Below are 27,878 nucleotides of genomic sequence, written 5' to 3'. Positions count from 1 at the left end.
CTGTGTTGTCCATTTTCTTTCTTTCTCGACTCTCCCACCCCCACCCCCACCTTCACCTATGCATGTTTTCGGGAGTGACCTGATGACATTTTTTGTTAGGAACACAATTCCTGTTTCAGCCCTTATCCTGTCACTATTCTATTCTGTTTTTCATTATTGTTACTGTTATTTTGCCTCTATATTTGGGTTGTTATATAGTAGCAGCAAACTCGATCTGAGGTGATACATTGGTCAGGGGCATTATGGGTGAAGAGAGGAGCTCGAGAGTTGGATCCTAGAATCTAGTGAAAAGGGGCCAAGTTGGATTCAAGGGTCAGATCCGAGACTCATTCGTTGAGGAGGAATGAAAATGGATAGCACAGATGCATAGCGATGGTGAGTACATAACTTTTATTTAAATGAGAGCCTTTGAATACTGACAGTCCAGACAGAGAGAGTGAAGGCAAAATCTCACTAAAGCAGATGTTCACAATGTGCCTTTTGCACATGATGTAAATAACATCAGTACTGTTAAATGACACATGTATGAATAATGGAGTCGTCAGATCTCTTGCCTGATGGAAACTTCTAAACGTATGCCCACAAAGACCAGAAACCGGTATTTGTTGAGTTTTAAGAGTACAGTGTATTATCTCTGTGCACAGTTGTCATACACATGCATCTTTGTTTCCTTTTCCTTTTTTAAATCATAAAATATTGTATCTTGTTGCTGTAATTTCCCTTTTTCTTTTCATGATACTGTAATTGTGCATGTGTTATAACCAGAGAATCCTGGTTATAGCAGGTTGTCCCTCTTTGCAGCATTGATAGCTTGTTGGCATATACTACATGCATTCATATTACCTTTATTTATGTCTTGTTGAACAGATTCATTTTGTGAGTTTGTGGGAATGGCCATTAGTGGTAGTAGGCCAGAGTGGGAATGGTTATTACCTCGTTAAACAATAAGACGTGGGATGTAGAAGTGCTTTTTGGTATCGAATGTTTGGGAGAGTTCAGTACTTTTCTTATAGTCGAGAGGTTATTTAGTGGCTTTTGTTTAGGAGAATGGTGCACAGCATGTAGACAACAGGAGTGTGGTGGTAAAGAGTGGTATGTCAAGTCTGCTGATATTTAAAATTGATGACTACAAATCAGTGTGTATAATTCAAGAAAAGTGGCAGATCTGAAGATGGAGTAAGCAGATAAAACCCTAGCAGAGGTAGGGGTTATTTAAGCTGACCCTTTTCATCATCAGAGATGTCGTTCATTGATTATTTGCTTATGGCTTAGGGTTAGTTGTTGCTGTGTGTTTGTGTGTAGTAGGTTGTTTTAAAGTTAGTTTACTGTATTATGAGACTTACCTTTGAATGGTAAGATGGAATAAACTATCCATGTCATTTTAAAGTGCATGCTCAAGGGCCAAGCCCTAAGCTTTAGGCTTTACAACACTGAGCAGAATTAGAGAAGGAAAGCTGCGAATGTCTTGCAGAAGTCTTCTCAGGGCTGCTGTAAATCTTAGGAAGGGCATGACTGCTTAGGAGGGTGACTATCTACAGCGTCCTGCATAGAGGTGACTTCTGGACATGTTTCAGAACTGTGTGGGAAGAGGGCTTAGTGTAGGTAGCTCTAGGTTACACATCATGGCTAACAGGATATTCAGTACCCTCCCATCCTTCAAACCCATTCTGAAAGACTTACTAGCCAAAATCTGACTCTGTTCTTGCTCACTACCAGGATAAGTTATATCTTTAAATGTGAAAAAGTACATATTCATACCTTACACCTCATTACTCTCTCCCTTCTTCACTCGCTTCCTTACTTATGTCAGTCTGTCTCCTGGCTTCGTCTCTAAACATACTGTAACTTGTATCTATTCTTAATCGATATTTTCATGTTATGTCTAATTAGAATAAATTATATATTATTGCATGTAAACTTTTTATTGCTGTTCTGTAATACTTGTACACAACTCTGTAAAGTTGTGATTCTTATTTTCTATGTATAACAACTTGATATTTTACCGTTGTAAATATATCTCTGTTTTTGATATTGTGAACTGTATCTGGAGCTTTTCTACTCGGGTCTCCACTGAAAATGGGCGCCTGACTCAATTGGACTAACCCGGTTAACAAATGAGAATAAATAAATAAAAAGCTGTGGATGTTTTTGTATTATTTTTGAAGTTTGTGAAACTGTTCTTAAAATATTTTTTTAGTGCTTTGGAGCTCCCCGGGCCTTTTCTGAAATTGGGCTTAGTCAGACTTTCCTGGTAATCAAATGCCAGTAAATAAATAAATAAATTATTGAATTGGCAAATATCATGAAATAACACCTTTCCTTTACATACTTTATGGTTTTGCAAAGTAAAAAGTTCTAGTCAGATGTTAATAGCAGTTAAGATTAAGTAGCTGCCTGCTTCACTGTTTTGTCAATTGAGTATATTTTGAGTAATGAAGCACTCCTGAAAGATGTACAGTAGTAAGTTAGAGAAATCAGCAGTTAATGAGTTCAGCACTGCCGAGCAAGTTGTACAGGTTACTGCCCCAGTTATAAATAAGGTGTATACCTGTGCAACCCTTGTAATGTCACAGGGGACGAACCTGTTATACAAGCAACTAGGAGCTAAACTTTGTCATTGATAGTTATCTAGAAAAAGGAGAATGAAGAATCTTTTGGTGGTTTAACCTCTGCACTATAATTATACCCTTCCGTTTCATAGTTATTAGTTACTTATTTACTCTCTTCTTGCCTCTCACCTTGGCACCATCTTTTTGTTCAAAAAATTACTTTTGTATACCTTTATAGGCTTCAATCTAAATACTTCTTTATTGATAAATTAGGACTGCTTTTTGTTGTAGTTGTGATTCTTGACACTATGTCTGAGAAACCTTTGGGATTTAAGAAGTATGTGGCTGTGGATGCGGCCGCAAGATACCAAATTTAGGGTCTATATTAGAGCATCGAAGTTTCAAAACTTCGAATGTTCTAATATCAACCCCTATTTAGCGAAAGCTGAAAACATTGAACATACAGAACAGTGAATTTTTTCCTAGGGAAAAAAATCGCTGTTCCAAAACACATACAACACAAGCACACCAAACAAACAGCAAGCCACACACATACATACACATAAAATCTCACACCTAACCCTGCACTAAACTATACACACACCGCTAACTATCCATTTACCTTAACCCAAACCCTAACCCTGAGGTCCATCACTTATCGCACACTCACCTCACCTGCGCCCTATCCCTAACTCACCTACCCCGCCCTAATCCTCACATTCACACAATCGCACACTTACCTGGCCCACGCCCTAACTCACCTAACCCGCCGTAACCCTCACGTCCACACAATCGCACACATACCTAACCCGCCCTAACCCTCACGTCCAATCGCACACATACCTAACCCGCACCATAACCCTAACTAACCTAACACTCAATCGCACACTTACCTAAACCCGACCCGTAACTTTCCACCACAGCACTGAAAATACCGAAGCAACAGAAACGGACAACCAAATTCCTTCCCTAGGAAAAAATTCGTTTTTCTGTTGCTTTGATATTTTCAGCTTTTGCTGAATAGGGGTCGATATTAGAACATTCGAAGTTTTGAAACTTCGATGTTCTAATATAGACCCCAAATTTAGACACACACTCAAAATGTGTGTACTGCCTCAGGACAGCTCACTTGAATGAACTTTTGGTACCAGAGCTGCTGTTGAGAGAAAGAACAAACTTACCCTTAAGGGACTTCCCACTGCCCCTGCGGGAGAATCCTCTAAGACTAAAACTGTTGATTCTACAGCTACCCCTTCTTGTAAAAAGTCTTTGGACAAGTCTAAAGGGATGAAGTCACGGGACCAGAAAAAAAAACAGACCAAGGAGCCAAGAAAGTGTTCTCCTGATCAGTCTTCATCTACTCTTGCTTCTTCAACAATGGCACCAGAGTCTTCTTAGTCTTTGGATATGGTGCTTTTCTCTGAAGTGATCCTTGTCCGATCAAAAACTCCTCCTCTCCTGGAGCAACATTTTCACCCACAGCTAGTCTCTCCTCGGCTCTGATCACGTTTTCTTCAGGAAAGGACTAGCCACTGGTCATCAAGACCTCCATCTGAAGCTTCATCCCTGCAGTTGGTTTGGTCAGCCTTGAACCTCTCTGAAGCAGATGTAGACAGGATATTGAGGAAATTCCTCAGGACCCAGATTAAGTTGGGGGTCTTCACCACTCCGACCACTGCTGGACACGAGTTATGTTTCTTCCCCTCATACTGCACTAGCTCCTATCCCGATTTGCTTGCGGGATGTGAGTGTTTTGGATCTTTGCATTTCACAGAGCTTGTCCACTCTGGACCCAAAGATTTGGCTGTCTTCTAATCTGGCACCTTCTGTGACCCAAATGGCTCCAATCTCAGCAGAGTCCGAAGGATCTCTTGGCCAAACTTTTGGCACTGGATCTGGGGGGATAGGTTTGATTAAAAGGTTTTCAGAGCCATCCCTTTCTCTCAGAGCCTAAGCATAGAACAATTTCTTGCTGCCATCCACTTCAGATATGAACCAAGTGGAATTCCAGGGTTTATCTGAAGAGATGCCTGTGCATCCCAGCAGATGAATTTCAGGATCTCCTTCAGCTTTGGTGTTCAAGGCTGTTGAGAGAGTACTTTCCTGATCTGATGAGCGGATTTCTTTCCTGCTTTGTTTCATCCGCCCACAAAGAAAGCCCCAGGGTCCTGATCCTTTTCATCTAGTATACTTGGGACAGATGGGCCATTTGAGTCTCGAGACAGTTCATATAGGGAAAGTTGCAAATCTCTTCCAAATTGTCACCGGAACACCCCACCAGGGAGGTACCTTGAAAACGTACGTGTAAGAGGAGGCATGTGGATTCCCCCTAGGAGTCTCTTACAAAGGACACTGATTTTGATGATGGGGAGAGGTCCTCCATATCCTCCCTTGAGGATGTCTCATTCAGGGAGATTCTTGAACTTCTGAGACAGGTGGATGGTCAACCAACGCCTCTCTCAAAAGTAGTCCGTATACCTCGACATCTTCAGGTCCAACTCAGCTACATCTTGTGTAAAGACCCTTTCTGCCATTGGAATATGGTCCTCTACCTCCCTAAATTTTTTTTCTAGGATCCAGAAATGGGGGGTAAAAAGCTATGGTTCTGGAAATCCCAAAGGTTCTTTCCTGACACGTCTGAAGATAAGACCCCGCCACCTGAGCCAGAGGGTGGAGTTCTAATAGACGTCATCCTCAAGGTGGGCCACATAATAAAGACTGCAGAGGTCCTTTACCTGAGAGGCCTTGTCGGCACTCCTGAAGAATTATCCAGCTCCCATTCTGTAGAGGCAGTCAGGGGGTGTGCCACTTATCACCACTCCCCAAAGCCTGGATGCCCATCACGAGCAATAAATGGGTGCAAAGGATAGTAATCAGAGGCTATTACATGCCCCATTTGTGTCATCCCCTAAATTGAAAAAGTTTGCAAATGTTCCACCTTCTCAAAACCAGCAGAATTCAGAGAAGTACAAAAGCTGTCAAAGATGCAAATTATCCAAGAAGTCCTGCCAGACCAGTTACGATCTTTAACTTGCTCAAGATTCTTTTCAGTGACAAAAAAGACCAAGGACCTCTGGCCAATTTTAGACTTCAGTTACCTCAACCAATATGTCAAGCAGTCAAAGTTCTGGGTGATTGCAGTTATACTTACAGTATGCATACTAGCACATCAAGATGGACAGGCAATCCAAAAGGTTTCTCCACTTTCAGCTGGGAGCCAATCACTTCAAATTCAGAACCCTGTTGTTTGGCCTCACCACAGCACTCCAGATGGTCACCACGTGCATGTCAGGTGCCTCAGGCTGTAAGGGTTCTGGTCTTCCCATATTTGGACAACTCGCTCATTTCTGCTCCAACCAGGAATCTGCTCATCCAAGCAAGAGACTCAATGTTCGGCATCACAGTAAATCCAGACAAGTCCAAATTCTATTCTCTACAAGAGGTAAATTTGTGTTGGTGTGCTGCTGTGAATTCTGTCAGATAAAACTTTCTCAGTAGAAGTTATCCACTCTTCACAATCATGCTGAAGTTGTACTCTCCTTCCAGAAACCAATGGCAAGAAAGATCCTTTATTTGCTGGGTTCGATGGCTGTATCTTTCACTTTGATCACTCTTGCCAGATACCACATGAGAGTACTTCATTGGACCCTAGCAGTGCAATGATCCATCAAGTGTTGACCAGTGTCTTTCCGAGTACATCTGATCAACATTTGCAGGACTGGCATTGGTTGGTAGTTCACATTCTCTATGGTAAGGAAAGGTCGCCCATTTGTCTTTCCCCAAAGCAAAGCAACTGTGATAACAGATGCTTCCCATTAGGAGTGTGGGGGCACTACAGGGGGAAAAGACAGGCCAAGGCAAGTGATCCCCCTTTGAGGCCGATCTCCATATGAACATTCTAGAGATGAGGGCAGTTATCCTAGTGTTGCAGACCTTCCAGGACCTCCTTCCTCAATGACTGATATCTGTCCAAACCAGCAACATGTCAGTAGTCTGGAACATCAGCATACAAGGGGGGAACCCATTCTTCTCCATTATACTTAAAAACCATGAGGGTTTGGCAATGAGCTATATCTTCCAGTTGGTTTCTTTTAGCAATGCACATTCTAATCTAACGTTCTAGCAGAGAGTTTGAGCAGATCCATCCTCCTGCCTTAAGAGTGGCCCTCAAACAAAGGGTGAGAGAACAGATCTTCTGCAGCTAGGGCCATCCTTGCTGCAATCTTTTTTCTTCTTCCCACACCACCATATGCAGACCTTATGTCCCCAGAGGGATGCTCTGATCCAAACTTGGCCCCCTAGACTCTTTTATATCTTTCCTCTGACTCCTCTTATTTCAAAATTTCTACAGAAAGCATTAGAGAGGAAAGTCACAGTGGTTGTTATTGCCCCCTTTTGGCCTGACAGTATGGTTCCCCTGTTTTTGGTCTCATCTGAAACACCTTCCATGGGTGCTGGATCCCAGTCTGGAATTCCTTTCCCAACCACCTGGCTTACTTCTCCCACGCTTTTGAGCTGTTAACCGCTTGCTTTCTCCACTTCCAGTGATGTCTGTTCAGTCCAGACTGTCCTCCGCGGTAATCCACATTCTTACATAAACAGAGACCTTCTGCTAGGAAGATTTACAAATGCAAATGGAAAAGGCTCTCTGTTTGAACTACTCAAAGAAATGTATACCCTTTTTTGGCTCCTCTTCCAGCAGTTCTAGATTTTCTAGCTTCTGTTTTTTTTTTAAATGGTACCAGCTACTGTACTATCAAAGTCCAGATGGCAGCTAATTGAAACTTTCACATTGGAGAGGATCAGTCCCCAGTTGCCCCTTTCAGGTTATCTGAAGCTTTTTTGAGGGTTATTTTTCTTCTCAGACCTCCTCTTAGAGATCCTTTCCTTCCTTGGGACATTACTATTTGACTTCAAGCCCTGACTAAACCACTGTTCATACCTGCAGCAGCGGTGGATCTCCAGTTATTAATGTGGAAACATTATTCTTTTGACGGTTACTTCTGCTAGGAGTGTATCAGAATTCCAGTCTCTTTCATTTATTTAACATTTCTTTACTGGGAAAGTCCGACTGAGGAAACTGGAGCATCCGGAGAAAACCCACACGAACGCAGGGAGGGCATGCAGACTCTGCACAGAAGTGCAACCATGCTGAGAATTGAACAGGAGAACCTCTTGCTCTGAGGCGACAATGCAGACCACTGCACCACTGCTTCATTCATTAATCTTCCAGTTTTTTCCTGAATTTTTCCAACAAAAGTGAATACTTGCTACATATGTTGGATGTTCATAGACAGCTACATTTTTATATCCACTGTAGGAAAGCCTTCAGAAAGTCTGATCACCTTTTTGTCCTTCTCAGCAAATAAGCTGGGTCACTTAGTTTCTGAAGTCACTTTATCAAGATGGTTGTCTGCTTGCATTACACATGTATACAAAGAAGAAGGTTTAACCTAAACCTGTCAAAGCTCACTCTACTAGATCTGTGGCCACCTCTATTGACTCTTTTCCAGGGTATCTGTTGATCACATTTGTACTGCCACCACTTGGTCTAACATTCATGCTTTCATATTCCATTATAAATTGGACTGACTCTCTAGAGGCAGGGCAGCCTTTGGTTCAGCTCCTCTGGAATATCCTTCCATGAATCCACCCAAGTGTTTTAATTGGCTGGGGACTCTCCCATTTGTTCAGGAATGGATAGAAGAGACAACATAAAATACAAAAAAGTTATGTAGCAGTAGATATGTGTTGCCTGCTTCTGTTTTTCCTCAACACCCACCTACCCCCTGCCTTATTGTGGAATTCATTATGCCTTTGTCCTATTTGACCGGACTAACCTATTCTGAAGGCTCGCTCTTCAAGTGTACTTTTTAGCTCCAGATCAGCTTATCAGCACTCATACTGCCTTTGGGTTATCTTTGGTATTATTATTATTATTGTCATTGATGTTATTACTATTATTATTATTATCATTATTGTGATGGTTCCTACTCTGGGCAAGTAATCAAGGCGCTTCAATCCTCACCACTGACACCAGTGAGGGATGGGCACTAGGAACAAAAAATGGATACCAAAAGTATTTTCAGATGCAGCTCTGTGTACCAGGCACAATTTCCTTTAAGAACACACAGGGAGTACCCTACAGATTTCGGGCCTGAATCTCTGTCTCTATCCAGGCACCAGACAAGACTCCACACTGACCACTTTGGAGCTCTGTGCCAGTGTTCCAGGTAGTACACACACACACACACACACACACACACACACACACACGCACAGGAAAGGCTGGTACAAATTTACAAACTGTGCCCCTTCTGCCCAGGCTATAAGGTAGTTACGCTGCCACCAGTCAATTTCTCTAAGGCTGTTACAAGGGTACCCAATTATACTGAGTAAAATTAATACTAATGCAAACTGTATAGTTTAACCAATGCAGCAAGGCTTTCAGGAGTGGCCACAGTGTCACTAAAATAAGTATAGTACTCTCAAGATGTTAAACGTATTCTGTAAAAGATCAGCCACAATGAAAGGTATAGAAATATTTAATAAATAAAACAGAAAACATGAGAATGCTGAATATCTAGTTACACTAAACACCAGAATTTCAGTACAGGAGGTATAAAAAATAGCAGTTGGATAAGCTTCACACAGATGCAGAAAAACAATACTTAACTGATCTCACTATATTTTCCTGACTGATCTAAAGAATTACTGTTCCCTAGTTAAGTTTCTTACTGCAGCAAGGCAAGATGAAGTGTGTTGAGTTGCTTACTCCAGCAAGGCACAATGCGGGGTGTGTGTTTGTGTGAAATATCTGTGAGAGATCTTTCCTGTCAGGTTCTGGAAGACAAAATGCTGCTGCGAGAGTTCTGTCATATCTCTCACTATTATCTAAAAAATCATTTCAGTACTGGTTATAGAATGACATCACATCTGGTCACTTGACTGTGGTACAATACACACCCAGAGTTTTGCTAAAATCTGTTGCAGCATTTGAAAGCTATAAAACAATTTCTAAAACTTCCACCCTTCTAGGGTAGCAATTAATTTACCCCTAAGGACAATACATTAAGATTCCTAGTCTTAGTTTTCTTAGAATTTTTTGTCTCTGGCTGCGGTCAGACCTGAAAGATATAAAATCTTTATGGCCTAAACCAACCCATTTAATTTTCAACTTATTTTTGAAAATTAACTGGACTTAGAGAATTCTGGAAGGGAAGAAATTAATCTATTAAAACATATATGTTTAATCAGTTATAATATTACTGTCTGACATACATGTATATCTCTTTTCTGTCCAGCAGGACCCACTGTTGATGCATTTTTAACACAAGCAACTTTACAAATGCATACATTTTTAACACAAGCATCTGTAAAAGTCAGTGTGATAGTCAAACAACATAAACTTCTTTACAAAATTCCAACTAGCTATGCTCGCATATGTTACACACGCAGTGCCCTACTGTCCCTGGTACAGATGGCACTACCTCATGTCATCACATCTCTCCCCTTTTTGAAGACTCGAGTTAGTTTTTCAAGTGACCCTGGAAAAATGTTGCTTGAGAGAATTGGGTATGCCTGGGAACACAACCTGTACCATGTCTTGAAATCCCATCTGCATTAGCATTGCTGACCCCACTACGGTGCTGTACTGTCATGTTATATGCCTACAACCGTAGGCTCCACCTTAGGAACTTGGCATTTTGCTGGCTGGCACGATGTAGCCATGTTAAGAGATTGTGGCCTGTAACCAGAGTGAATTTCCTTCCATACAGAAAGGGCTGAAGCTTCTGCAGTGCCCATACTATGGCTAGGCATTCTTTTCCACAGCTGCATAACATTCCTGCCTGAGTTGGAAAATACTACTGAGATATACAACTGGGAGCTCTTCTCCCTGTGAGGAAACCTGGCTGAGTACAGTGCCCACCCCATGGTTTGAAGCATCCACCTGCACAGCAAATTCTTTGCTGTGATCTGGAATGGCCAACACAGAGGGTCCTCCCAAAGCCCCTTTAAGCTTTTGGAATGAATGCATGCTCACAGGCTGGGGTCCACACTACCTTGTCTGGCCTGTTTTTCCTCATCATGTCTGTGAATGGAGCAGCTGTTGTACTGTAAATGGGCACAAACTCCCCAATAATGCCCTCACCTGCAGTAACAGTGGTAGGCCACACCTGAATAGCTCCACTTTGGCAGGTTCTGGCCTGATCTTACCAATCCCCAGTCTATGTCCCAGGTAGGAGACCTCTGCCATACCCACCTGAAACTTACTGGGCTTAATGATCGACCCTGCCCTTTGCAGTCTGCTCAGAACCTCCCTATCATGGTAAAGCTTCATCATGTTAACTTGATACAGTTTGTGACTGAGCCTCCTGGCAGGTTTACCATTTAATTAACATCACTGACTTTCCTTACCACTTTGTGGGGTCCCTTCCAAGCTGCCTGCAGCTTATTGTGTCTGACAGGAATGAGCACCATAACCTGCTGTCCCACAGCATACTCCCTGCCTCGAGCATTCCTGTCATACCAGACCATTTTCTGCTGTTTGGCTCCTGCCAACTCCCTAAACCTTGTCATGAGGTTTAGGACATATGCCACAACAGACTCCTTGTGAGATTCACACACACACTCCTCACAAATTGAGTCTAAAGGCCCTCTCACCCTGTGCTCATACACCAACTCAAAGGGTGAAAACCTGTGGATTCCTGAGTTACTTCTCTGTATGCAAAGAGCAGATGGGGCAAATGTTTGTCCCACTGTCTCTTAAACTGGTCTACAAATGCCCATAATATGGTCTTTAGTGTAGTGTTTAACCTCTTCCAAGACCATTAGTCTGCGGGTGGTAGGGATGGTCTTTAGGTGGTTCACCCCACAGCACTTCCACAGACAAGCCAGCCGGGTCTGACATGAAATTGGCACCTCTGTCAGTCAGTATTTCTCTTAGGAAACCTACCCTGCTGAAAATCTCTTAACAAAGCATTTGTCACCTTCTCTTCCTCGGAGGATAGAGCCACCACCTCAGGGTATTTAGTAGCATAATCTACTACCACCAAGGATATACTTCTTCCCTGTAGAACTTGGGGGTACTCAGAGTTCCACAACATCCATAGCTACCCTCTGAAATGGCTCTTCAGTCACAGGCAAAGGCATCAAAGGAGCTTTGACCTTGTCTCCTGCCTTAACTACCTTCTGGCACTGCTCATAGGTCCTGCAGTACCCTGTTACATCCCTTGCTATCTCAGGCCAATAAAAGTTCTGTATAATATGTTTCTTGGTACGCTTTATGCCCATATGACCTGCAAAAGGAATGTCATGGGCTGTGGCTAGAAATGCCAGACGGGTATGCTTTGGGCACTTCCAAATGCTATATTACCTCACCTTCTAGCCCTCCCTCAGGGGTCCACTTTGTATACAGTAACCCTTGTTCCAGTAAACAGACTCTCCTTTTCCCTGAAAACCAGGTGCCTCCTTAGCTACCTCCCTTTAGCCTCGTAAGGTAGGGTCTGAAAGCTGAGCCTATCTCAGCTGTACCTTTGTGACCCTTCCCAGCTCCCTTTCCACAGAAAACCTGGTATTTTCTGAGAGCAGTGCCTCACTGTCAGCCTAGGTACTACCATTCACCTCTGTCCTTGCAGTCACCCTGTCCACGGGAACTTCAATACTTACCAGCAGCTGTGACTCACTTTCAGGCTCACTGCTAACAGGGTAGCTCCCTCCCTGAAATATCCACATCACCAGCCCCAGCTTCAGGTGTGGAGCCTTTCTGGGTCTCCCCTAGGCTACCCAGACCCATGTGCCTGTCTCCACGCCTGACTGTGTGGAACTGCATGCACACAAGGTACTTGCATTATCATAGTCATTCTCTGTCAAGACATCTGCTTGGATATCTTCAAAGGATTCCCTTGCAAATGGTCAAGACTATAAGAGCAAAGTTTTGAAATTTCAAACGTTTTGAATGGAGAGCACTGTACAGCACGGAAGGGGAAATTTACTGTTTTCCTCACTGTAGTGCGATCTAGGAGTTGGTATATTTATTTAGCAGGTGGTGTGGGGGTGCAGGGGGGCTTGGCCCCCTGCAAAAATGTAAAAAAAAAAAAATTTTTTTGTTATTATTTTTTTTTTTATTACAATTTCGAAGTTTCAGAACTTCGATCTTATGGCCTCGACCATTTACAGTGCAAAGTTTCGAAAATTTGAGCTTGTAGAGTAGATCCACTCAAACACACCTACCTACTTTGCTTCCTTTTCTACCCCCCTAGTCAAGGTGAACCCCGGCCAAAAGTATTTGGAATGGGGTCCCTCCTAAAGCTCTAACTGTGGTGGACTGCCCAAGCAAGTACTGCTCCTCTTTAACCACTGCAGGCTTCACAGTTGTCATGTCAGAGGCTGCGTCTCTTTTAGCAGTGGCCTGTCTTCCATCCACTAAGGTAGGATGCAAAGTCCAGTGTTAGTTTGGTGCCCCTTTTGTCTCCGGACAACTTACAGCTGGCATGCTGTTATTCCCACTTGCTTGGCTCCCTCACCTTTTGTTCCCCCATCTTGCTTCAGTGGACATTTGTATGTTGCATGGCCCCTCTGGTTATAGTTAAAGCATCTAACCCTGAACAGTTGGCTTCCCATGTTACTGGTGGACTCTGACGGGGTGGTTTTGGCTGCCCACCATGGGTACCCTTATATCCATGTGCAGCACTGGGTGTCTCCTTCTTGTCCACTTCTGCTACTTTGGCCATTAGGGCTTTAAATTGCCAGTTTCATATGTTAAAGTATCAGCAGCATATTATGGGATTACTTAAACAGAAAATGATTTTGATTCCTGACTGTGCTGAACACAAACAATTGCAAGATTTAATGCATTCTGCAGAACAAGTTGATAAACATACTTTGCAATGTGGTTTTGACGCTTTAGAAGCATCTTGTAAGGCTGCTGTCACTGGGTCTGTACTTAGAAAGCATGCTTAGCTTAAGGAACAAAACTTGCCAGATCATGTTAAAGCTAAATTACTGGATGCTCCCCTAAACCAAGACTGCCTTTTTGGCAACAAAGAAGTCTTCAAAAGGATGGAGGAAAAAGCTAAATCTATGCAAACTGTTAAAGATTTCCTACAAGTACAGCCTCCCAGATTTAGTAGGCATTGGCCTTTAAAGAACTAGTCCTTTCCAGTCTCTTCCAGGCCTTCTCAGTCCAAACCCAGGAACAGCAGACCCACCTAGGTTACAGTCTCAGGCTACGCACAGACCTAAGCAGTGGGGGGCTCCCACTTCCAAAGCAGGGAGTAGTAAGCCACCCCCCTATGGAAAAATGGCACAGTGACTTAACCTTAACCCTTCCAAGCCCTGCTCAACTACATGCTCCCTTAGGAGGAAAGCTCGGCCTGCATGCAAAAAACTGGGTACTCATTACCCAGGACAAATGGGTTTTGAACATAGTTTCCCAAGGATACAGATTCCACTTCCACACACTACCAACCCCAAACGGTTGGCCAGACCTACCCCCAAATCAATGGGCGGAGGCCCAACAGCAGGTTTTCTCTCTTCTCAGTATCAGGGCTATTCAACCTGTCCCAGCAGAACAAGGGGACAAGGTTTTTTATTCAAGACTTTTCCTGGTACCCAGAAAAGACGACTCCTGGCGTCCTATCCTGGACCTCTATATTCTCAACACCTTTCTGGTAATTCCTTCTTCCTATGCTAGCCAAGGATGCCTTTCTGGCAACTTTAGACTTAAAAGAAGCATACGTGCACATCCCTATAAGGGAATCTTGCAGGAAATACCTATGCTTGAGGGCAGGCTCCATACACTATCAGTTCTCTGCACTTCCCTTTGGCTTATCTACTGCGCCCAGGGTATTCACAAAGTGTATAGCTCCAGCCATTGCATTTTGCAGGCAGAAAAATATTCCAATTTACCCATACTTGGACGGTTGTCTGATTCAGGCAGAAAGCCAGGGCTTGCTATTACAACATCTGGCATTCGTAAAGAAACATCTAACCTCACTGGGGTACACCATCAATGAAAAGAAATCTCACCTAGTACCCTGCCAACAGATTGTATTCCTGGGAGCAAGCTTGAACACAACTTCCCAGATGACATTCCTCACTCCAGAGAAACAAGTTTATTTGACAGCCTACTTCAAACTATTGGCCACAAAACCCCAGCTATCTGCAAAGAAAATACTGCAAGCCCTGGGGTTCATGGCCTCTTGCATTCTACTTATTTCATATGCAAGACTGCATATGAGGAAACTCCAATGGTATCTAAAAAGCCTATGGTGTCAACATTCTCAAGACCTGGAAACAATGATTTCTGTCATTCCTTGTATGAAGACAGAGTTCCTTTGGTGAGCAGAGGCCTGCTACCACAACAAGAGACTCCCTTTCACTCTCCCCCCTGCCACCTAAACCCTAACAGACGCAGCAGACTGTGCATGGGGGGCTCACATGGCAGGGTAGTACATTCAGGGCAAATGGAACCCGAGACAGATGCACCTGCATATCAATCAAAAAGAAATGTTAGCTGTACAGAATGCTCTAACAGCCTTCAAAGACCGTATTCTTCCAGGACAACTATTGGTAAAGACAGACAACACCACAGTTATGTGTTACATAAACAAGCAGGGGGAACCCACTCGTACCCCCTCTGCAGACTAACCATGGCTCTGTGGAACACAGCCTTGAGCTACCAAGTACACCTGCAAGCTCAATTCCTGCCAGGCAAACTAAATTTACTGGCAGACAACTTAAGCAGAAATCTCATGGACCCACATGAATGGAAACTAGAACCCAAAATATTCAACCTGTTGAGGAACAAATGGGGGACTCCAGAGGTAGACCTGTTTGCCTCCCCTAAGAACTACCAATTGGACAAATGCTGCACAAAAACTCCCCACAGTCAAGCTTTGATAGTGGATGCCCTGTCCTTTACCTGGGAAAGCCTCTCGGTTTATGCCTTTTCCCCCTCTGCCTCTCCTCTCGAATGTTCTACTAAACATCAAACAGGACAAGCCAAGGACAATACTGTTTGCACCAGACTGGCCACGCCGGCACTGGTACCCCCTCTTGCCCAGTATGACACTGCTGCAACCATGGCACCTGCCTCAGACCCCTTCCCTGCTGTCCCAGCAGGTGAGCCAGATTCTGCACCCTCAGCTTCAAACCCTGAACCTTGCAGCTTGGCTAATTCCTTGAGCTCTCCTCTAGCATCCTTCAGTAAGCAGGTGCTGGATGTCATTCTGGAGGCAAGGAGGCCTAGTATTCGAAATCCTATGCTGAAAAGTGGAAAAGATACTGTTCCTGGAGCCAGGCTCAGTGGATGGGCACAACGGTGCCCAGCTTACCTCATATTCTACAGTATTTAACAGAAATGCTCCACAGGGGCCTATCCTTCTCGTCAATTAAAATTCATGCCTCTGCCATTTCAGCACATTATAATAATGAGCCACCCCTCTTCTCTCACCCCCTGCTAAAACAATTCCTTAGAGGAGCCAAAAATGTAAGACCCCCCCCCCCAGGAGAGCTCCTACTCCAGCCTGGGATCTTAACTTTGTATTGGAAAAGCTCACTCTTCCCCACTTTGCAACAGCAGAGTTGAAATTCCTTTCTTGGAAAAACAGTCTTCCTTTTAGCCATCACTTCAGCAAGAAGAGTGTCTGAATTACAGGCCCTCATGGCAGTGGAACCCTTCATTGTCTTCCATGCGGACAGGGTTTTCCTCAAGTCTAATCTATGCCCAAGGTGGTGTCTAGTGTGGCCCTATATCAGTCCATTCATTTGGCTACTTTTTTCCCTAATCCACAAAATAAAGGGGAACGAATACTGCACTCTCTGGATGTGCACAGACCACTTTGATTTTATTTAGACAGGACTAAACCTTTCAGAAAGTCTGAACACCTGCTAGTTGGCTTTGCTGCAGGGCCAGAGGGGAAGGCCATTTCAAAGCAAACCATTTCCAAATGGATAGCCCATTGCATTAATTTCTGCTATAAGCACCATGGAAAACCTACCACACAGGGGATAAGATCACATTCCACCAGGGCTGCATCCACCTCTGTGGCTTTTCTCAGAGGAGTCCCTACCAGGGACATCCTAGAAGCTGCTACCTGGAGCTCTGTACATACCTTCACCAAGCATTACCACATGCCTATCTTTTCTAAATCCAGAGCTGGATTTGCCATTGCAGTCTTGCAGGGCTTAATAGCTGGCCCTAATGCTCTTTAACTTCCTCCCGTCCTTAGCTTTGGGAATCAACCCAAATGTGATGACTGCAACAGTGAAACACGAAGAACATAGTTCAGTTGTTGTACACTTCCCATAAATGTAGATGTTCGATTGTATTCACTGTTGCAGTCCTGGTTAGCCTCCCTCTAGCCCCCTGACTTCTATTGACTCTACCTTTCCTTCTTGTTTGGTATATTTATTTTTTCTGGTGTATTTGCTATTTTGTTGGGGGAGCACCATACCATATAATTGCTTCCTATTGTGGGGGCACCTGACATCTGTGGCAAGAAAAACTGATGTAATGGCGACTGCATGTTTTATACCCCTGACGACCTGATGTCATGGAAACAGCATACGATGCAGAAATCCGAAGACTCTGGTATTCAGGCCGGCTGAGGGCTAACCTGCAGGCAGATAACCCCAAATGTGAATACTGCAACAGTGAATACACTCGAACATCTACATTTATGGTAAGTGTAAAAAACTGTACTTGTCTGAGTGCTGCACGTCCCCATCACCAGACTGGTTGTCAGTCCATGCTGCAGCTGTGATTAAGGCTGAAATCATTCCTGTTTAGTCAGATTGGCATGCACCAGTCCTTTGACTTTGCACACCTTGGCCAATTGGTTCTTTATCAGTTTGGCGTAATCCTTTGCTGACATCTTAGCCTGCTTTCCCTGACTAAACTAAACTAACAAAAATAAGTAAAACTGTTGTGGAAATGAACCTTTGTATGTTTACCTTGTGGCTGCTGAGAGTGCACACATTTTCAGTGACCACTCCCCACAGGCTATTGAAGTTCAATTAATATCCCATCCAGCTGCCACCAATATGTGATGGTCCCTACTCTGGGCCAGTAATCAAGGAACTTCAATCCTCACCACTGACACCGGTGTGGGATGGCCACTAGGTAACAAAAATGGTTACATACAGTTTTTTCCAATGCAGCTCTCTGTACCAAGCACAATTTCCCTTGAGAGCACACAGGGAGCACTCTCCAGACCTGGGGCTGGGCTCTGTATCTCTCTCCAGGCCCCAAAAAAGACTCCACACTGACCACTTTGTAACTGTGTGTCCCTGTTCCAAATAGCTGATACACATACTTGGATGTTTGATCTTTACACACATCTGGGAAAGGCCGCCACAGATTTACTAGTTGTGCCCCCTCTGCCCACACTATAATTATGCTGCCACAAGTCAGCTACTCTACGGCTTTTACAAGGATGCACAATTATACTGAGTAAAATTAATGCTAATACAAATAGTACAGTTTGACGAATGCACCAAGACCTTCAGGAACGGCCAGAGTGTCAATAAAATAAGCAAAAGCACTCTCAAGATGTTAAAATTATCCTCTAAAAGACAAGCTACAGTGAAATCTATAGAAATATTTAATAATAAATAAAACAGAAAACATGAAAGCACTGAATATTTAGTTACAATAAACACAAGAGTTTATGTTGCAGGAGATGTAAAAATAACACAGTTGGATAGATTCACATAGATGTAGAAAATACTTACTAATCTCACTGTATTTTCCTGACTGATCAAAATAATTAATGTTCCCTAGTTGTTACTACAGCAAGGCAAGATAAAGTGTATTGAGTTGCTTACTCCAGCATGGAAAGATGAGGTGTGTTTTTGTGTGAGATATCTGTGAGCGATCTTTCCTTTCCGGTTCCAGAAGAAAAAAAATGCTGCTGTGAGAATTCAGTCACATCTCTCACTGTTATCTAAAGAATAATTTTAGTGGTGGTTATAGAATGGCATCACATCTGGTCACCTGACTGTGGTACAGTAGACACCCAGAGCCTTGCTAAGATTTGTTGCAGCATCTGAAAGCTATAAAACAGTTTCAAAAACTTCCACCCCTCCAGGGTAGCAATTAATTCACCCTCTAAGGACTATACGGTAAGAATCCTAGTCTGTTTTTTCCCAGACTTTTTTGTCTCTGGCTGCAGTCACACCTGAAAGATAAAAGTTTTATGGCATACACCAATCCATTTCATTTTTGAACTATTTTTCAAAATTAGTTGGCCTGAGATTAACCTCCTCCCTTCCAGAATTTTCTGTTAAAACATATATTTTAATCACTTATAATAATACTGCCGAACATAAGTGTATATTTCTGTTCTGTCCAGCAGGATCCACCGTTGATGCATTTTTAACGCAAGCAATTTTGCAAATTTTTAACACAAGCATCTGTAGAAATCAGTGTGATATTCAAATTACATAAAATTATTTACAAAACTTCAGCTAGCTATGTTGGCATGTTACACATGTACTGCCCTACTGCTCGTGGCACAGATGGCACTCGCTACCTCATATCATCACAGTTATTATTATGGAGTTGTCTGTATTCTTAGACAAATTTAGTATGAGGTAATGTTGGGCTTTGACGGGGGATTATGGGTAAGGAAAAAAGCCTGAGCTTAAGATCCAAAGTCATGAGTGTCTGAAGACAGAACAGAAGTCAGACCTGAAGACCCATCTGTTGAAGGACAGAAGCAGACAACACAGGTCTAACCTTATAGCAAGTACATAACTTTCATTTTACTCACAAAGGTAGTAGCTAATGTTATGTTAAATAAACAGAAGAAAGGGCGCATCAGACTTTATTTACATGCAGTCTAAGGTACATTATGTCGCTTGTCCAGTCAGGATAAAATAGATGAGTCTTTGTGGGTTCTGTTCAAGCAGCTTTATTATATACAAACACATCAGGATTGAAGCTTAATAACGTTAACTTAGATAAACTTATAAACAAACTAGCTGTTACACTCGTACATGCTCACTCAATGGCTGCACTTTCAAAATAGCACTGAAGGTAGCACATGCTTGCTAGTTATGTGCACATGCTGACCTTGAAATGCTTCTTAAAGGTGCAACACACACACACACACTATTCTACATCCTCCCTCTTTGAGAAATAAGTCATGCAATATTGATGACATTAATTGACAAGCAGTCAGTTCAAATAATTCTTTGTCGTGCAATTATACAGAATTAAATGCATGTAGACAGTTATGTCTAGGTTGCTGTGTATTTCACACTAGGTCTGAAAATACAGCCAAGTCATGTGACAGAAATTAGAATTAGGTCTAGCAACTGGGGCTGTCTCTGCTGAATGTTCAACTTTGGGGACATCAGGAACATCATCAGGAATGGAAGTAGAAGTTAAGATAAGTTCTCCAACAGGAAGATTGTCTGGATTGCTCTGAGATCTAGAGTCTGTATCACAGGAACAATGCTGCGATATCGATTCTGGTACAGGAAGATGATGTCTGTGATTTCTCCTGTACTCCACACCCTCAAATTCTATGAAGTAAGATCTCAGCTCGGTACGTATCCCTGCTACTTGACCAATCCAGTCAAAGCCTTTTACTGTTTGTATCCTGACTGTCTCCTTTCAGTGGACGAAGAAATCTGCTCAATTTATCATAGCTGGAGTTCTGGAAAGAAAGCTTTCTGAATAATTGGGCTCTAATTGTTCTGTTGTTCTTAGCGTTAGGCCTCAACAAACTGGAACTAATAGGCAATGTTATTCTGGTTTGCCTAGATAGAAGCCTCTGAGCAGGCGAGACAGGTATATCATCATGGAATATGTTTTGAGATTAAGTAAATTCAAAAAGACATTGGTATTGTCACTCTGACCTCTCAAGTAATTGCTTTGCACTCTGTATTGCATATTCAGCTAGTCCATTTGACTTTGGATATTTTGGGCTACTAGTAACATGTACAAAGTCCCATTCTTTTGTAAATTTCTGAAACTGACTAATAAATCGGGTACCACTGTTAGAAATAACTGTGCGGACTACCATGGGCTGAGAAATTATGTTTCAACTTGGTAATAACAGCAGTGGACGTTAGATTAGGTAGTAAGTTCATCTCATACCAGTTTGAATAAGAGTCTGCCAAAACCAAGTAATGCTGATGGTTCCACTCGAATATATCAGTGGCTACTGTTGACAAAGGTAGTTCAGGAAACTGACTTAGCTGAAGTGGTTCTTTTTGCAAATGCGGTTTAGTACTATTGCATACTGAACAAGAAGAAAGTACTTTATCAATGTCTTTTACTAGAGAAGGCCAAAATACTAGTTCTCTCACCCTTCTTTTGGTAGATTCGAAACCTGGGTGACCACAATGCAAAATCTGGATATATTCATATTGTAAGGAAGCAGGAATAACAATTTTAGGACCTTTGAAAATAATGCCATTTTCTATCAATAGCTCATCTCTATAAGGAAAATAAGTTTGCACTTCAGGTGTACATTACATTGCTTTGACAGCCATCCAGTATTAATGTAGTGGTTGAGCTTTTACAAAACAGAATCAGTCTTTGTATGATCTCTCAGCTCAAGTCTCATGGTAGAAAAATTATGCACTTCCATGACTTTGAAGTCAAAATTCTCTGCATGAAGCTGTTCCGTTGTATTTCTGGGCAATCTGTATAAGGTATCAGCCAGATAAAAAAGTTTGCCTTTTGTATAGACCATTTTCAAGTTGTATTTTTGCAATTTGAATATCATTCTTTGTAATCTTGCTGGAGCTGAAGGCATAGACTTCTTTAGATTAGTAACTAGAGGTTGTTGATCAGTTTCAATCTGAATAGCTCGACCATAGATTTAGTCATGAAACTTTGAACATGCAAATACTATTGCCAAAAGTTCTTTCTCAGTTTGAGCATGTTGCATTTCGGTTTGGGTAAGGGTTCTGGATGCATAGGCTACTGGTTTGCCTTCTTGAAGAATAACTGCACCAAGACCAAATTTTGAAGCATCACAGGAAAGCGTTATTGGTTTATTGACATCATAATATCTTAATGTAGGTGAGGTGGCAATTTATTGCTTAAGGTCTTCAGATGCCTTATGATGCTGTTCCAACCATAACATTTTTGCGCGTCAGCTCTCTCAAAGGTGCTGTGAACTCACTGAAGTTTGGTATAAACTTGCCTAAATAGTTGACCCTGCTAAGAAAACATTGTAGAGCCTGAATATCATTTGGTGCTGGCATATCAAAAATGGCTGATTGCTTGGATGGGTCTGGTCGCAAGCCAGTGCTAGTAAATAAACTACCTACATATGTAACTTCTGGTAGTCTGAATTTGCACGTCAGAGAATTGAGCTTTAAGTTCAGTTCACATGCTCTATCTAGAACTTTCTTAATGTTTCTGTCATGCTCTGCTTCACCCTTGCCTCCAGCCAATAATTCATCTACTGTTATGGCACAAGGATAACCTGAAAAAATTTGCTTCATTGTATGCTGAAAAACTTCACTTGCAGAATTTATTCCAGATGGCATCCTGAGGAATCTATATCTGCTTAAAATACAAAAACCGGAACACAAACACTAGACTGTTTGATGAAATTCTTTAATTCTGGTACCTCGGCCTTCGCCTTCTCCTGGAAGAACAGTCTCGTGTTTGTGTTCCGGTTTTTGTATTTTAAGCTATTTTGGAGTATTGGAGCATTGGAGGTGTTTGTTTGAATCTATATCTGCCAAATGTGGTACTGAAAGTAGTCAGTAATGAGGATTTGCGATCAAGCATCACTTGCCAGAATTAACTTTTTACATCTAAGACAGCCAATTAGTGATGCACCATCTATGTGGAAAGTAGAATTGCAGCTCTTTATATGATCAACTTGTTTTTTCGAGTGACCCTTCTTTATAACTGTGTGAGGTTTACTTGATTTGCAAAACTTTTAAAAATGGTTCCATTTTTTACACTTGTGGCATTGCTGACCAAATGCTAAGCATTTTTCTCTTTTAGACTCATGATTGGCACCACAGTTGCGACAGTTAACAATAAAGCTGGATTTGGATTTTGATGACTCGTCTTTGTACTGCATTGAGCATGTCTTTTTCTTAGAACTTGCTGGAAAACTACAGGGTCTCCCTGGAAAACCCGCAGGGATTGCAGGTGCCATGTGCTTAGGCCTGCTTCTGCTAGCCACATGTTGCATGCTGTCTACATTTGCTCTGGAGCCTGCTGAAACCATACTCTTTTCACTTGCAAGCATACTTGTGTACCTTTCTGTAACTTCATGGATTTGACAAATCTTAATAGCTTTGCTCAGCGTTAAATCACTGTCACAAAGCAAAATCTTTCTCATGCAGCCCTATTAATACCACACACAAGCCTGTCCTTTATTAACTCATCTTTTAAGTCACCAAACTGACTTATTTTAGCTTTGTTTCTCAGGTCAGAAATGTAAGCTGCCAATGTTTCCCCTGGTTTTTTGCTCTCTTGTGTAAAACAAATGCCTCTCTAATGTAATATTTGTCTGTGGGTTACACATTTCCTTGAACTTGCACTTACAACACTTGGGGTCTTCCCTTGATTCAGCCTGTACAACAATGTGACGGTTTTCACCTTCTTCCTCATATACTACTGGTGCATACACAAATGAATGCTCCATTTCAATGGCCTCTGACCAAGCTAGGATTAGCAAAATGAATGCCCTGCTGCGTGCATCCTTTCCAGAATAAGTTGCTTGTATAAAAATATCGTACTCTTGCTCAGATATTCTCCAATTCTCTGCAATATTTTGATCAAATACCCACCAATGGTGATGGTTTTCAAAATCCATCTGCCGTATTAGCACATACCAGTGAAGACACTTGCAAGTATGCACGAACACACACCTATTCCAGAAATTGATGCCAGTATTTGTAATTATGCCCAATAGCACAAGCCTCTGAATAACTGCATTTTGTGAAATAAGTCTCTCAAGCACTGTAATACTCTTGAAATTATTGAATAAACTATGCAGAAGAAGCTGAGAGTAAGAAACATTTCAAAGTAACTGCAATAACCAGTACACAGCACCCTGAAGCTTTCCCAAAATGGCTGTACTTTGCGAAATAAGTCTTTACAGTGCAAGAAACACTCTGTAATGGCGTCGCTTTGCAAATAGACACACCCAGCACAAGAAACATTTTGAAATGGCTGTATTTTGACTGTACTTTAACAAAATGGTTGCACTTTGCACACAAAAATCTTTGGAAAAATGTGCAGTAATACGAACATACTGTAAGCACTTTTACACACTTTGAGATACTTCGAATAACCTATAGTTGTGCCCTGAATACAATGCAAAATAGTTAAGCCAAAACATAGTACTTTGCCAAAAACATGCAGTTGCCTTGCTTTAGTTATGCTTAATGTGCCCTTTTTGCCGTTATTATATTTGTTTTGCTCATTTAGTCTTTTTCCATGCCCATTATACTTTTCTTGTTTTACTCTAAACTTGCACGGTTTGCTTTAAACATGCTCATTTTAAACATTTAATTTAATTAAACTTTTGTGCCTCTCGCTTGTTTAATGCGGTTTGTGCCCTTGTATTGCTCCGTTTTATCTTTTTTTATAAAATAAATAGTTTGTGCAAATTTTCATTACCTGTGGTTCATTTCTGGCCCTTTTCCATGCTTGTTTCTCTTAGTTTAACTTCACTCCTAACTCCTCGTAGCTCTGAAAAGCAGTCTCTGGAATCTCTGTTCTGACACCATGTCGCTCGTCCAGTCAGCATAAAATAGACAAGTCTTTGTGGTTTCTGTTCAAGCAGCTTTATTATGTGCAAACACATCAGGATTGAGGCGTAATAACTTTAACTTAAATAAACTTATAAACTAGTTATTACACTCATACATGCTCACTCCCTGGCTTCTCTCAAAATGGCACTGAAAATAGCACATGCTTTCTATCTATATGCATGTGCTAACCTTGAAACGCATCTTAAAGGTGCAACACACAGATACACACACTATTCTACACATTATTTGCCCTGATATTTTGTCAGGATATCCTTATAGTCTGATCTGCACCAGGCCAGCTGAGGTACAACTGCCTAATGAAACAGTTTTGAATTAACAGTTGAATTTTATTTAGGTATGACTAGAGTAAAGGTGCTGTGGAGCTTCCTCACTATTTATCGAAATATAGTTTTCCTTATATTCAAGGACAAACAGCCCAAATAGGTCACACTTTTAATTAAACCAGATCTTTTGTAACATGTTTTATAACCTAAAATATATTTTCATGAGTTAAAAATCAGATGAAAAATGTCCCAGAGCCTGTGCTGAAAATAGGAGATATCCAGTTGGATCATCCTGGTTAGTAAATAAATAAATAAATACACTTTTATTTATTTTTGCCATGTGACAATCATGAATGTTGACTTTTTATCAAGTAGGGGAATCACTGTAGCTAAGGAGATGATTCTTTTGAGTTGGGACACAGGATCTGAGTTACCTAGACATAGTAAGGCCTTAAGTTTAATTCTGTTGACTACCAAAAAAGTAATTGCTGGAAAATGGAAATCAAAGTCTAAACCAAATGTATTTGAAGTATTAAATATTATAAAAGAGAGAGAGAAAATAAGTGGAAGGTGGGATCTTTAGAAAAGGGAAGGAACAAATTACATAATAAGTGAAAGTTGTTGGAACAATTCAGGAGGAGGAGGAGTGATGTTGAGAAGACAGGAATTCAGCAATTTATGTTGGACTGACAATAGTTGTAAGGAAAGAAAAGACATGAAGTGTAATGTATGTAAATGGAAAAATGTTAATATGGCTTATTTTCTTATCTGTTAATGTATGTTTGCCTATGTCTTAGGTATACTTTAGTAAAGTTGTTAAAAATCCCTCTGGTGGCCTGTGACAGTCAGGCTCTTGTCCCTGTAGAGCTTGAAATTGGACAGGCACAGTTGCTTGATTTACTCTCTGAATGTTTGAGTTATCCAGTAACCAGAGAGGTTAGAGTTGTGGTTGTTGAATGATACCCACAGCAAATGTGACATTGTTGTGTTAACATGTATGTTTTTTTGTTTGTTTGTTTTTAGGTAAGATATGCACAGTACTGTTATCTTTATTGTTTTGGCTGAAAAGGGGGCCCTTGCGGTCCAATTCACCTAAATAAATAAATAAGGAAAATTATTACTAATTTCTCATTTCAGATTACGGAACCAGTCAGTATTCCAGCAAGTAGCATTCCATCTACACAAACCATGCCTCGAATTGGTGAGTTTTGGAGAGCAAATAAAAAAAATTCTGATTCTTTGATGGCCACACAGTAGAACAGCAAAGAATGCCGTCTAATGCAGAAAGTTTCTGAGACCTGTCTGGTGGGGTAGCTCAGAGTTTTGTCATAGTACTCTGACCTCAGCTCTGCCTCCCTGATTTATGCTTAGATTTTGTTGTACAGATCTTCCCAGTGTAGCTTTTTTTCTGCCTTAAAGAATTTATTGTAATATGACTAAATAAGATGCCATTGTGTTGGCTGTCAGTGAGAGTTTTTTTTCTTGTACAGCCCCCCACACACACACATACTCTGAGACGTACACATACAAACAAAGTCTTAATTTACATTCCTGTAGTACACATGCATAAAGCACATAGTATGCCAGCAGATTGGGTTCTGTTAAGTAGATTATCAGGGCAGCTGGCGCTAGCATAAAGGGACTGAGCAACTGATTGTGATGCAGTCAAGCTCTGAGTAGTGGCCTGGATGCTGAGTGAACCAGCTAGATAAATAAGTGAAGAGATGTCACCTGTTGACACTTCCAGGGGGAATTGAGAGATGTGGTAAGAGCGCACATCTTCCACTAATACATCTTGTTTGGAAACTAGAGACCTAATGAAGGCCCTCTGCTCAAAGACAAGAGGATAGGGCAGCCTTGGGAGCTACGTTACTCAAGGAAGCAGGATACAACCCCGTACTGCACTATGTGCACAACCCATCCCCAAGTGCATATATTGCTCCCAGAGGGGAATGCCCCCCAATGCCCCATTCGGGATGTATATCATCTGGCATCTGCAGCAATTGGAGAGACCCCAAAGTTTCTCACAAAAGGGATAAAGGGACTCCAAAATCTGTCATATGCTGCCAGATTGAAAGAACTCCAGCTCTATTTCATCGCATACCGTCTGCTCAGAGGTGACATGACCCAGCAAAAACACTAGAGCAAACATACTTAAACCTATACACAGATATAAAGGGAGGGGAGGATCGGAGACTCGGAGACTCCTTAAAATCTCATGTTGGAATAAAATCCCGTCCATCAGAGGCAGGCTGTTCAAGAGACTGTTCAAGAGGAAATCTGTGGATGGGAGATCGTAGGTTTACAGAAAGGAATCATCTCATCTGCTGGACAGAGGCACAACAAAACACAACAAACTAATGTTTTTTTCATATAAGGGTGGTAAAGCTACAAAAAATTTGGGCTAGGCTTATAAATGCCTTAGGGCAGATAGCCTAGTATAAACCTATGAACCTATGAACCTATGTACAGACAGGGAATGAAAATCCCCCTGATGGCTACTTTGCAGTTGGCTGTCAGTGGGAAATGTATGAGAAGAGTCACTGTGATTGGCCAGTAGGTAAGGGGAGCCAAAAATATGATAAAAAATAGTCAACTTCTTGACTTCTCTACTGAAAAATGTGTAGAAGATGGTACCAAGCAGGACACTTCATCCTCTGACGCATACACTGGGGCGATGCATGCCAGGTGCAACAAAAGATAGTAGAAATAAGAAAAATGGATCTAATAAAGAGACTCCAGGAGGAATACAGTAATGGAAATACTGTACACTGTTTAAATATTGGTATTTTATTTACAGTATCCAGTGGCTTCACTACCAGAGGTAGAGTGTTAACTGACCATGTTTACAGCTGGACTATTGCAGTTGGATGAGTTGTAAGTTGATATTTATTAGGTTATGTTGGAGGTCATTGCCAGCTGAGCTGTGTTTCAGTTACAGCAGTGGTGTCAGTTAACTGTTTTTTTTTTCTCCATGGTTGTGTAAACATGGTGTACATTAGGAAGTGGCTGTGGTGGGTAGTAAAGTCCCATCACATGAGCAATGTGAGGAGCTGGCCCTCTGTAAAAGGACAATGCTATGACCATTTTTTTCTCATTTGTAACCTCATCTTTTTGTAACTCAATGACTCGTAACAGAACATAGACAACACCTTGTAACAAATGATGTTCTTCATGTTTCACTGTTGCAGTCATCACCTGTGGGTTATCCCTGCTGTGGTAGCCCTTAGCTGGCCCGAATACCAGAGTCAGTGTTTTTCTGCGTCGGCTGCTGTCGCTTGTAGGCTGACTTCAG

The 27,878-nt window shown here is 41.8% G+C and overlaps 1 protein-coding gene across 2 annotated transcripts in view; it reads left to right on the top strand.

The window, feature by feature from the left end:
* LRCH4 (leucine rich repeats and calponin homology domain containing 4) overlaps window positions 1-27,878 on the top strand; it is a 1,419,989-nt gene that overhangs the window by 1,212,345 nt on the left and 179,766 nt on the right. For both annotated transcript variants that reach the window (XM_044077349.1, XM_044077347.1), the window contains exon 14: window positions 25,721-25,784. In XM_044077349.1, coding sequence (XP_043933284.1) covers window positions 25,721-25,784 — 64 coding nt within the window. The remainder of the gene's footprint in view (window positions 1-25,720; window positions 25,785-27,878) is intronic.

This window comes from Protopterus annectens, chromosome 7.part0 (genome assembly GCF_019279795.1).
Source record: "Protopterus annectens isolate FY-2018-M chromosome 7.part0, PAN1.0, whole genome shotgun sequence".
NCBI classification, from domain to species: domain Eukaryota; kingdom Metazoa; phylum Chordata; order Ceratodontiformes; family Protopteridae; genus Protopterus; species Protopterus annectens.
Note: the sequence above shows the minus strand (reverse complement) of the source record. Positions and strands in the feature narration are given on the sequence as shown.